Genomic DNA, 13,318 nt, shown 5'->3' with positions numbered 1-13,318 from the left:
CGAGACCTCAAGGTGCTACAGATAAAGCGGTCATTTCAAATCAATCCTAAAGTCCGAGAGGTCTGTGTTTCCACCAGCAGCAACAAACAGTGTCTGCAGTCCCAAACCACAGGCCTTTCTCTGGCCTCAGCTCCACTTCCCTTTAATGACTTCCTCCTAAAACAAAGCCCCGCCCACCTCTGCTTCCTCTGACTGAGTATGAGTGAAAATGCATTTAAATGGAGAGAGAGTGAGCACACTAATACCTGGTTAAAAAGAGCACTGAATAGGCCTCATCTACATATTTCCACACAGGTATTTCAATGCCCCTTGAAAACTGTAACATTTGAACATTTTGTGTCATCCAGCAAAACACAAGCCCTTCTAATGTCTCAAGAAGGTTTCATATACAAGCTAATCGCACCTTAGACACTGTCAAGGCTAGAAATCTGTCAGAATTTAAAGTGGAAGCAGGAGAACTACAGATACATCAATGAGCAGCTAACTAACAAAAGCTACAGTGGAAATGTTTTGCTGCTAAACGAACACTAGGTAGTATTTTTACTTGGAAATTACAGCTTCACTGACCTGTAAGAGCATAGAGCGGCTGTCGTTGCTACTCTGGGCTCTGCACTGCAGAAACTGCACTGTATGAACTTTTGGAGGAGGGTAGGAAACTACCTCAGGACTGTGCTATTAAATAAATACAACTATCAGATGTACAATTCTGTGAATTGTCTATATTTCTAGACTCTTCATATACATTACATATGACCAGGACATAACCTTGAATAACCAAACACAAAGAACCGACCATCTCTGTGTAAAATGTACTCACTTCCCCCTTTTATATGTTGTGATGCATACAGTGAGAGTGTTTGTTGTTTGTAAACAATCAAGATTTTGCACCTGCCAAGCTCTGTGCGTGTGTGTGTTAAGTGCATGAGGGTGGACAGCCAACCCCTCCTCTCCTCTCCTCTCCTCCTCTTATCCCTGCACTCCTCCTTCTCTCCCGCTGTCATTCTATCCCACCCTTTCCCCCACCCACTCCATCTTCCAATCTAAGGTTAAACGGCTCTGATTGCTTTGTGCACATCCTTCACACTCTCTCTCTCTCTCTCTCCCACTCACACACACACACACACACACATACACAGAGACTGCTGCTCTTACCTTTGGGGGAGGCGCTCCGGGGTTTCTTGCTGTCAGATGGGCACTCACTGCTGCTGTTGGGGGAGTACGCTCTCTTCTTGCCTAGAATATCATCTAAAAAAAAGAGAGAGAGAGAGAGAAAGAGAGAGAGAACAAAAAGTTAAGACATGTAGAGAAGACACAATGTTCCTCCAAGCCTGAGGGAGGCGAGAGAGAGCACTCCCTCGAGCACACTATGGATCACTACAGCACACTATATCTCACTATAGCTCATATCTACCTGAGTACATGCTGGAAGCCGTGGAGAGATGTGGAATGCCGCTCTAAAGAAGACAAGAGGGCCCTGAGCCAATCACAGAACAGTCTATCCAACCAATGCAGAGATGCAGTTGCAGTTTCTCCCTCTCTCTCTCGCCCACTCTTTCTGTCTCACAAAATGCACTTTCCTTCTTTTCTTTACCAGTGCTAGTCCTGCCTCTCTCTCTCTGTCTCTCTCTCCACACTGTCTGCCTCGCTCTCCCTCTCTCTCCTCACTATCTCCAATGTGCTCTTTCTCCCTATCTCACTATCAGCCTTGCTCTATCTCTCTCACTATCTCCCTCTTTATCTTGCCCACCCTCTCCTGCTACCTCCCACAAAACACGCTATCCCCCTCGCTTACTCTGCTCCCTGCCTACCTAGATCTCTCTTCTCTCTCTCTCTCACTACCTTCCTTGCAGTCTCCAGCTCTGTCTTCAAAATCCCACAGCACACAGCCTTCCTTTCTCTCTCTCTCTCTCTCTCTCTCTTTCTCGATTTCTCTGCTGTTTACACAACCCTCTTGTGCTTTAGCCTGGCCTAAAGCTCCAAAAAGCCCCTAAAACAACCACGCGGAGGAAAGCAAACAGGAGAAAGAGAATAAAAAAAAAGAGAGAAAAGGAATCTTTTCAGAGAAAAGAGAAAATCTGTCTGTGTCGAGCACTCATTCATTAGAGTGCCTCCTTATTCTCTCTCTCTCTCTCTCTCTCTGCTTTCCTTCTCTTTACCCTGCGTTCCACTCGATCTGTTTACAGTTCATATAAAGCCCGCACCTTTAGCTAATCTTCCTTCCTCTCACACACTCTCTCTCTCTCTCTCTCTCTCTCTCTTCCACTTTCACACTTTCTCACTTTCTATTCCTCTTTTTCTATTCCTCTCTCTCTCTCTCTCTCTCTCTCTCTCTCTCTCTCTCTCTCTCTCTCTCTCTCTCTCTCCCCCTTCGTGCTGGAGTCCTCAGGCTGTCTGCTGTAGTCCAATGCAGACGCTTGGAACTGGTGTCTAGTGTACGATTACAGCACCCTCCTCCCCACACACACACGCACACACACGCACGCACGCACACACACACACACACACACACACACACACACACACACACACACAATCACGCACACACACACACATCTCAAATCAATATCCTGCTAATCACACTGGCAGGGCTGCTGAGAGCACGGTGCTGCATGCACGCAGGAAGGAAGAGACCGTTTGTCATTGCACTCTCTCTCTCTCTCTCTCTCTCCATATCGCTCTCTCCTTTCTCTGCTCATATGCTGTGGCTCAAGCCGCAGATACCTCTTCCTCTCTTTCTCTTCATTCTTTGATCGTCTTGACAATAGAAGCGAGCAATTAGAATATCCATAAGCACCATAACTTTGTCTTGGTGATAAATGCACTCTGAATGCTAACAAGCCAAGCTGTGACAAACCCATCTCCTGCAATCTAATGAGGCACCTTAGAGGAGGCCTGGGCATCCGTCCGGCTCTTCATACCTAACCCTCAACTCTAAGAAGTTTTGCTGTGTTAATTCAATGTAATTACATTGCCATTACTTAATACAATAACAATATTATAATATTTATTTAATATGAATTTGCATTCTGAACCAACCTATCTAGGCATATTAGAAGCATACTTTGTTACAGACACATCTACATGTTAAACTTGTCATAATTCGTATTACTACATAGTATTTACAGTGTAACTACAGTATCTGTGAAGTGTGATTAAGACCTGAAATGAAGGCCTTGACTTTAAGGATTTGAACCAAAATGGTGAGATCTATAGTGTCAAACCACAAAGGAACTGGACATTAACACATCTGTACGACAAAATCTCTCTCCCTTTCGCACACACACACACACACACACACACACACAAAACAGCCTCTCAGCAGTGAGAACTCCGTTCACCCCTCTCTCTGATAAGAGCGATTGAGTGAGAGGTATAAAGAAGAGAAAGAACAGCAAGCCCGAGCTTGAAAGGCCGCTTGGAGTGGCGGAGCTGGGGGTCTGAGGGGGGACGGCTTTGAGAGCAGACCGCCGTGCTAATGACGACCGTTTGATGTGTTTTCTGAAGGGGAAGCTGCCTGTCCCACTCCAGAGAGAAGAAGCCTCTCTAACAACTCTCGTCCCCCTGTCCTCCACCCAAAAAATAACCAGCCAATTTTCTCCACCTCTCTCTGTTACGGCCCCTCTCCTCCCCTCTTCAATCTTCAGGGTGATGATATCCACTTTTTCCACATTTACAGTGCCTCATTTTCCCTTTTCTTTTTTCAGTAATTTAAATATATATATACATATATACTGTGAGGAGTTGGTGTGTTCTCCCTGTGTCCGTGTGGGTTTCCTCCGGGTGCTCCGGTTTCCTCCCACAGTCCAAAAAAACGCGTTGGTAGGTGGATTGGCGACTCAAAAGTGTCCGTAGGTGTGAGTGTGTGAGTGAATGTGTGTGTGTGTCTGTGTTGCCCTGTGAAGGACTGGCGCCCCCTCCAGGGTGTATTCCCGCCTTGCGCTCAATGATTCCAGGTCCAGCCTCTGGACCCACTGCGACCCTGAACTGGATAAGTGGTTACAGATAATGAATGAATGAATATATAAGTGGTTACAGATAATGAATGAATGAATATATATATATATATATATATATATATATATATATATATATATATATATATATATATATATTAGGCATGTCTGTCTAAAAAGTGCTCAGTAAACGATATTATAATGAAATTAACGTGAATACATGAATAAAACAGCTGTATTGCTGAAAACAATGAAACCAAACACAGTTTAGAGTAGGGGTGGGCGATATGGCCCTAAAATAATATCTCGATATTTCAGGGTATTTTGGCGATAACGGTATTCTTGACAATACGACAAAACACTATTTTTCTTAATAATTATTAATAATATTAAAGGCTACTTTCATTACCACCTCCATAAGCCACTCCACTTTTTTGGAGCAAATACCTCCACCTCAGAGCCACTTTCCACCATACTTCACTGAGGCTAAATGACTCATGTAAAGAATGTATGCAATATTATGGATAACTGCATGATGTCATTATGTAAATAAGTCTGAATATAACTAATATCACGATATAGATTGTTTCTATCATTTTAAAAATGATGGCGATATTACTGCGATCGATACGATATGGCACAGTCTTAGTTTAGAATGATGTACAATACTGTGAACAAAGAGAGACCAGCCTTTATTTAATTTTTAGTCAAAAATTACACACCGTCACTCTTCAAATAAAATCAAATTTTAGTTTACTACACCATTAGAACACAGCAGCTGACCTTCACACTGTGTGAAAATTCCATGATGAATACATTAACTTCCATTGAAAGTTACAAAGGTATTTTCTTTCTCCTGTTAAGTTGCTATTTTGGAGATGCATGATTTTTAATTTTTCATTATTGATTTAGGTATTCAGTTTTTACTGGTTTTTAATTACTGGTTATGGTTTGTGTGCATTTTATAGCATAATAACAATAATATTTCATCTTTATTTGTATAACATTTTCATACAAAAAAATCAGTTGGAAGTGTTTTACAGAAATGAAACAAAATCATGATTAAAAGGAACATTAAATTACAATCAAAACATATTACTATATTTTAAATTCTATTCACACTAACGTGTTCAGGGATCATTTTCCACACCTCTAAGTTCAGTCTTAGAAGTTGGATGTATTTCATGTTTCCCCTTGTTGAGGTGTGGAAGTCTTACAAAGTTGTGAGGAGTTTGGCTAATACCATACACAACAGTCTATTAGTGAAATTAGTCATTAAATTGAGTAAATTAACTACAATATGCATTATTTTGTGGAGTGTATCTATTAAAACAATTACAGGTTTATAGAAATATACAGACATAAAAAGTCAGGGAAGTCAATTACTGTGGTAATATTATAATAACTATTGCTTACACCGCTGCTTCCTATTGGGCTACACCATGTGTGTAATGACAGCTCTCTCTCTCTCTCTCTCTCTCTCTGACCCTAATCTCTCAGCTCTGTCTTTCCCACAGGGCTCAGCATTGCTATCTACAGTCCTGTCGCTCCGCTCCTTATCAGACCCTTCTACACCCAGCCAGAGCCCTGTGCTCCCTCCATCTCTCTGCCTGCCAACCATGCCACAGCCCGGGGCCCCTCACAAACCTGTCCTCCTTTCACTCCATTTCTCTCTCTCTCTCTCTCTCTCTCTCTCTCTCTCCCTCTCTCTCTCTCTCTCTCTCTCTCTCTCTCTCATCCACTGCTCATAAACCATAAAACACAACCTAACCACCTACAGTTATTAACTTCACCAGTCATTTTTTACCAGAATATACCAAAACATATCTATGCAAGCAATTATTATGTTTGCATTTATTTTTCTATAATCTACAAAACACATACGATGAAGCATGATGTTGCTATTTAGTCCCTGCATGAACCTATATAAGTGCCAGAAAGTGGGTCTGACACATGGAGGAAGCCATGTTTGAAAGGTTTAATAAATGATCTCTTATCCATCCAGGTCATGAAGTGTCAGTATTGTGGTGGTTTCACACATGGAAAAAAAAGAATGCTCTTTAAATATAAAGGGACATGGCACATTTCTACAGGTCCATTTAGGGTAAAATTTTCTCAGAGTATAAAGCAGCTGATGTGGTCAAAACTTCGAATTGTTTTCCTTTACTTGTGGTAAATAGAAAGAGGAAAAACTAGAGACAAAATCCACCAGAGGAAAAAGAGGAAAAGTGTTCATGTGCGGTGGCGGTGCTTCTCCTCCAGGTCTGGCTGAGTTCAGGATGGGCCAGAGCCAAAGGTTGGAGCAGGGCATGGTGCCCCTGGCACTAACACACAGCGGGCAGAGGAAGCCTGGCTCCACAACGCTCCGTCTGCTTTTAGCGCTCAGACCTCACGCACATAATGCACTCCACAAAAGCCTGAGTGTGGAGAGGAAGGCCTTATTCTGAATGGAGAATTGGAGGCGGCAGCGGCGCTGACTCATACACACACACACACACACACACATACACACACACACACACACATATACACACACAGAGCTCCTTCTATTCTCCTTGCAAAATCACAAAATCTCCTTGCTTCTATTGAACTCTCCAACCACCTCACTCCCCCATTATTGTTTTCATGGACTTGGGCGAAAGCACCAGATTTGAACTCTTGTGTTCTTTCCAAGCATTCAAAGACCTTATAACAGGCAGCTGTCTAGACAAAGATGCAATATCCCAAGCCTATACACCCCACAAAACACATGGTATCACTTTAGTTTGGCGTTCATCTTGTTTTAACCCTTTAATGTTGCATTTGTGAAGTGATGAAGCATGGTTTAATTCCCTATTAAGTTTAATTTTTTTATCTGAGAAACAATAAGGATATTATCCTTTAAGTCAGTGCCACTTTGGTATCAAATGCTGAAGAGGATTTGCTTTATTACGATTCAGATTTGATGAAACCTTATTACTGCATTTACAGCCACATTCCCAATAAGATCTAATGATTTCGGGCTTCAAAAAAAAATGCATGTGTGTAATTTGCAGTGGTAAATTCTGTTATTTCACTGCAAAGGTTTGTTCGAAATAGTATTATTCCAACCTGGGGATGCCCACGTCCATGGGAAAATGGTTCAATCATTGTTATGAAGGTACAGCCAACTGAGTGCTCTCATTGGTCAGGGCCTCATGTGCTGAAGGCCTTGCACATTGCGTTATTTAATAAAGTAAATATGAGTAAATCACTATAACTCAGACCGGTGTCAAGGTGAACACATACAAAAGACCATTCCCAGGATTCATACATTGTGTTGAACATAAGCATGAATATCTGGCAACCCCGCATGAAATGACAGATGTAAAACTTTCCCTAAACCTAACCATTAATCGAAACCTAAACTTAACCATAAACTTTACCCAAAACACTGCCATCAAAGCTTATAAAGTTACAAAAGCAGTGTTGTGTTTTTGTGTAATGCTGTCGCTATCCAAATAAGAACAGGTACAGAACAGAGGCTTTGAAGTGCATAGAGTAAAACAGTATGTAGTGCATGTGAACATATGTATAATTACAATACAATAATTAGGAATTATGATGAAGCAAAGTGTCCTCAAAATACAAATGACAAGTGGTAGGTATGTATGTTTCAAGTGTGATACCAGGTTGCTATAACTAATGTGCATCAGCATTAGCTTATTGCTAACACAGCATTAGAAACCCTATATGTGGAGGTATCAGAAGATAGTATTATCAAGTATACTTTTAATTATATTTTAGGTATATTTTATGATTTTATTACAGACTTTTTACATTTCCCTCCATGAAATATTTGATAAAAGCTTAATTCAACTTCATTCTATTCTATTGGACATTCTATTCAAAATCCATACCCTGGTCCCAGTTTTAACCCTAGCCCTAGTTCACAAAGCCGTTTGCCAACAATTTCAGCATCTGTAGATATTCGAGATCTAAAAAATAAAGTGTAAACCAAAATTTCTTCCCAAATAACATGAGCGGAAATAAATAACACTGCATATCAAAGCAGAGGAATGACGACAGTGATGATGCAGTGAGCCCCCGTTCAGTCAGGTTGCAGAGGGAGGGAAGAGGGAGGAAGCCAGCAGCGCCTGCCTGCCTGCCTGCTGTTGCCTCAGGGCCAGAGATTTGAAGGCGGAAAGCCTTTAATACCAATTAAATGTTGCCTCTTAAAGCGCTGATGCTTCCATTTAACACCAAACGGGGAGCGCTCCAGTTGCCTCGTGCCTCAGCCTTGCCAGCTCAGGCTCCTGCCCCACACAACTGCTGCTGAGAGGCGGTTGTAAATAGTTTAGGTTGCTTTGCAATCTCTGTCTGTCTCTCCCTGAGAAAATCCCCCAGTCCTCCCTGTTTACCAGCAGCCAACTGCTCATGCTTGCCTCCTCCAGTCTTATTGAAATTCAACTGCATAGATACCACATAGTAAATGCTTTTATTATACTTTGAATATTTACATAGTAAATAATGATTTACTTTTAATTTTTCACTTTAAAATTTGTGTGACGCAACAATAACTTGTTTATTTATTCATTTTCTGTATGGGCTTCATCCTGATCAGCAAATGAAGTGTGATAAGTTTAAAATGTGGAACAGAATTTACTGCTTGTTTTTAACTACAAATAAAATATAATTCCAGTGTGTTTTTAATATGACCGCAATTAACTGAGACTTATATGGGAACCCATTTTTAATTCTGTCCCCATTTTACAGGGAAAAAATTACCAGAAAGACAGAATGTGGGGGTATACTCCGAGGGTTTTTACGTGAAAACAGATTTCAATTTACCTATTAGCTTCATGGATGTGACTGAATAATTCATAGAGGTCACTGATGTCTTATGACTGATAAGCCTAATGCTGAAGGGGTTAATGTAAAGAAGGAGAGAGAGAGACAGAGAGAGGAAGAGAAACATAGATACAAAGAGATAAACTGAGTAAACTATAAGAGAACAAGGCACTCCTGTTTTACACTCCCCCCATTCGCTCTTTCACTCTTCTCCCTTCTCCATCTCTCTCTCTCTCTCTCTTTCTCTCTCTCTGGCCACTGACAGGTCGGACAGGCCAGACTCCTTAATTCCTTTTCCTTATTCCCTTAATCTGTCATCTTTATCAGGCAGGGGAAGTGGCGGGCGGCACGGCGGAGCGGCGGCGTGCGATCAATCTTCACATTACAGCTGACAGAATGGTGCTAATAACTTATTGATCCCTGTTTGCGGCCCCGGGGCCCCGGCTGAAAGGCTGCCATTGATTGGCTGCGGGGGGGCAGACAGTGCCGCCGAGCTTCCGCCAAAAACCAGAGGATAAATCCCCTCCCCCATCCACAGCTGCTCACCCACTGAGAGCTTCAGGGGGAGAGAGAGAGAGAGAGAGGAAAATGAAAATTGTAAAATAGCACAAAAAAATAAGAACAGGGACTTTCCGGACATTGTCCAGGACATTACCGGGCTTTTATCCTGCTAGCCCCCTAGAACAAACTCGGGGTAAAGTCCGACACAGCCCATGTGTGAAGAGCCCGTAATGTTCCAGAGTATTCACAGTGAATTAATGCCGCACCTCCTGCTACACAGGGGCATCTAACACCGAAAATCTCTGGCTGTACACTACACGTGAAAGGGCACTGAATTCTCCGGACATATTCCAGAGTCCACAACGGCTATACATATGGAACTGAGTTGCCAAATATTATAGTGGCAACCAATATATTATGTGCCTCTAAAACAGAATGTCTAAAGTGTAGGCGTCTTTCAGCTGGTCCACACCAGTTCCTCACTCTCTGACCACAGCAGTGTCCAGCCTCTTCCACATCCAAGCACTGAAGCAGTGGAGGGGTCCAGGATGGAAGCACATACAAATTCACTTACTCTCATCTATCTCTTCCCCTCTCACTCTCTCTCTCACACACACACACACACACACACACACACACACACACACACACACACACAAATGGTCTCCCACACACACACTTGCACAAATTCCATCAGGATTCACCAGTAGGGAGGGAAGGAAAAAAGAGGCTAAAACACCTTATATGCCTATTACGAGTCTCTGGGCTGACCGCAAAAGCCACGTTTTCGGAGTCGAACACGAGGAGCCAGACGATCTGCCGGCGCCCGTGCCCTCCCTCTCCCTCCCTCATTCACCCCTCCCCCCCACCGCCCAGGGGCCAGAGTGTCCGGCGAACAGAGAGAGAGAGAGAGAGAGAGAGAGACTGACTGGGTCTGACGCCTGGCTGGGCGGGCTCTTCTGTCTGTCCCTCAGATTTAATTAACGGCCCTCTCCGGCGGTCCGGCGGCAGCCCTCCCTCTCCCCCCCTCCTCCTCCTACTACTCCCCCCTCCCCCTGCCTTGTCCCAAGCGACTCGGCTGTCTACTCTCCCCCGATACCGCACACCACACCACTCCACTCCTTCATTTCTCTTCCACTTTTCCAACTCGTCTCGTCTCTTTTTTTCCCCCTCCAACTCCCTCTACCCTCCTCCTCCACTCCCTCCCTCTCCCTCTCGCTGTCTCCCTGGCTCCGTAACCACATACCCACGGCACAAAGTCAGACTTGAAAGGAAGTGAAAGAGACTGTGTGACGGAAACTGAGAGAGAGAGAGAGAGAGAGAGAGAGACACAGAGAGAGAGAAAACTCCCCAAAAGTCTCGCAGTTTAACAGGGAGAAATGAACGCAAGAGCCTGCTTTGATCTGCACCATTAGAGGCAACGTTCTCCCAGCTTTCCGCCTCAACGTGGCAATACAACTTCAGAAATAACAGCTGAAACACATGTCGAGGTGAAGCAATGGATCAATGTGTGACCATGCTCCGACCCAAAGGCTGTGCAGTCAACTGCAACATTTTTACAAAGTAAAAAAATAAGGAAATATATTCTGTTAGAGCTAATAAAACTTCTGGTGTGTCACATGAAGGTATTATTTTGAAGAAAAACATGTTTTTAAGTTGCTTTATATGCTTTGTATTATTATACACAATTACATATATTTTCCATTGTATTTACATAGGCTTTAACACAACAAGAGCCTCAAATAAATTAAAGCATGGACCCATTTTAAAACAGTGGCAATTTGGGGCACTGGAAATAAAAGCAGAGAACACAAAACTGGGTGTATTTACTTTTCTTACAGTGAACAATCTGCTGCAATTTTAGTAGATTGTCTAGTTATAGCCATATGTTTGTAGATTTGTTTCTTAAAATAATGTTTAATAGCACTGAACTGAAGAATCAGAACAGGGATATCTGTGATGTCAGAAATTCTTACTTTACTCCAGCAGGCCATATAACTCAGCAAGGTGACTCATTGTCCCTGTGCCTTAACTCTATCCCTTTCTAAACATTTATGTCTTTATCCATATCCATATCTATACCTAATCTATATTTTGCATTTTCCCAGTGTTCCAGTTTTTTTCCCTGGTCATGCTCAATAACCAATCGCTCGTATTGATCTCAGCACCTTCCCCTTTTGTCCGTGCTGCCCTTCTCTGACCCTTGACCCAGCCGAGGAGCGCAAAGCTCTCTAATTTCACTGGCAGACAGAATTAGAGCAGCGAGCGATCGGCTTGGACTTGTTTACAGACATGGAGCGAGCCGCTTATAGAGCCTCTTAAATCGCCCTTTAATGCTCAAACTGACAGATTTCGGTCCTCAGCCCCAGCAAGGGCAGCTCATCCCTTTGTGTCCTCCGCAATTAAGATTCCCATTAATTGAGATTTCTCAATAAAGCTTAGGAGAGATTACACTAGACTTATAGATCTGCTGTCCGGCCCAAACGCTGGGTCCTTAGCGACCATTTCCTCGGTCCCCTGAATGTTTAAGGGCAATCAGCTGCAGAATGGACAGATGTGGGGGCTTGGTGTGCTGACTGTGATCAGGAGGAGGGGTCTTATTGAGTTTAATAGGATTTGAAGTGTTACTGATGCACATATGGTTATCCAAACAAAATCCCGAAGTTAAAAATGCTTCAAACTATTAAACTGAGGTCAGTTTATATCCATTAATGATGTGCTACATGTTTGTAGAAGAGTGAACAGATGTAAACACATCAGTTAGCAGAGCAATCATAAAAGACATTTTTATTATCGCTGTTATTATCAAAAACCTATAGGAACATTAGGTTCATTTCATAGATGAGCCCAGGGTGAAAGCCATTAATAAACATATGTATATTTTAATAAATAAGCTGTAATCAAAGTCAGGGTGGTGTGATGTGAAAAGTCAGGAAGGGTGACATCACCGTAAGCTAATATATGCTTAGGAATGCAATGCCTTTTACCTGAGACCTAGTTTGAGAAAAGCTTTGGGAAAATGGTCCCAAAGAACATATTTATTGCTGCTATTTTATTGTCAACATTATTATTATTATTATTATTATTATCATCAACATTACTCAGAAGACACTCTCTCTCAAGTCCACCATATTTTTTAATAGCATATTTGCATAAAAATGCATTGGCAAAGGTTGTAATATAAAAATTATGACCCCTGGTTCCATTCACTCTAACTAAATCAGGGTTCATGCTGTTTGTCTACATTTGTTATAGGCCTATCTCAATCACTGAAATGGGAAGAGTTTTTGGTTGACTTCCCCTTCAACTGAATGGTTTATAAACAAAATTCGCAGCATTTTTATTGGTCTATTTGTGGTGTTGGTACATCGCTAAATGTTGATATCGAATGAAGCTTTAACAATGCATTTAAAATGAGAGCAATGTGCACATAATCAGACAGAAACAAACAAAAACAACAAAAAAAAACACCACCCCCCATTAAAAAAAAACAGTTAAGTTTATTCCATCTTTTAGAATCTAAAATATTCAGACACACATCACAAACATGTCAGGGGCAGATGCTTGTATTTTGGAAGGTTTGACAGTGCTAGCTCAATTAACAGATGCATTTACGCATGATGTATTGCTTGGTTCCAATGAGGGCGTGGACTATTAGCAAATAAAGCTATTTACCATTGGGTTTAAGGGAAGGAGGAGAGAGCATTAGGGAACGCACTGAAGATGGACACAATGCGGTGAGTAATGAGCTTACAGTGGCCAATCAAGCAAATTACACCGTTCAACACTAAAGAGCTTTAATCACAGGAACAAGAAAGGGTTCCGCCAACAGACGGGGGCTTGGGAGGGTGGTGGTAGTGTTGTGTTTGGTGGAAGGTGGGGTGAGGGGTGTAAGCTAAAGATGGTGAGAAAGAGGCATGTCCTACCTGAAAGTGAGGAGGTGAGGGTGAGGTCAGAACAGTGCTGACCCTCAGGCATGCCGTGCTGCCGCGTGTGGTGCAGGTTGGAGATGATCGTGGAGAGGTCACTGTCACGACTACTGGAAAAGAGAAGGA

General features: G+C 42.5%; 1 protein-coding gene across 6 annotated transcripts in view; it reads right to left on the bottom strand.

Moving 5' to 3' along the window:
* The window catches only part of samd11 (sterile alpha motif domain containing 11), an 85,016-nt gene that overhangs the window by 35,834 nt on the left and 35,864 nt on the right, over positions 1–13,318 (bottom strand). For 5 of the 6 annotated variants that reach the window (XM_066673288.1, XM_066673287.1, XM_066673283.1 and 2 more), the window contains exons 4-5: positions 13,190–13,302; positions 1,153–1,245 (exon numbers count right to left, since the gene is read on the bottom strand). In XM_066673288.1, the coding sequence (XP_066529385.1) occupies positions 1,153–1,245; positions 13,190–13,302 (206 nt within the window). The remainder of the gene's footprint in view (positions 1–1,152; positions 1,246–13,189; positions 13,303–13,318) is intronic. The other variant, XM_066673284.1, reaches the window with a different exon arrangement.

Source organism: Hoplias malabaricus, chromosome 5 (genome assembly GCF_029633855.1).
Source record: "Hoplias malabaricus isolate fHopMal1 chromosome 5, fHopMal1.hap1, whole genome shotgun sequence".
Classification (NCBI taxonomy): domain Eukaryota; kingdom Metazoa; phylum Chordata; class Actinopteri; order Characiformes; family Erythrinidae; genus Hoplias; species Hoplias malabaricus.
Note: the sequence above shows the minus strand (reverse complement) of the source record. Positions and strands in the feature narration are given on the sequence as shown.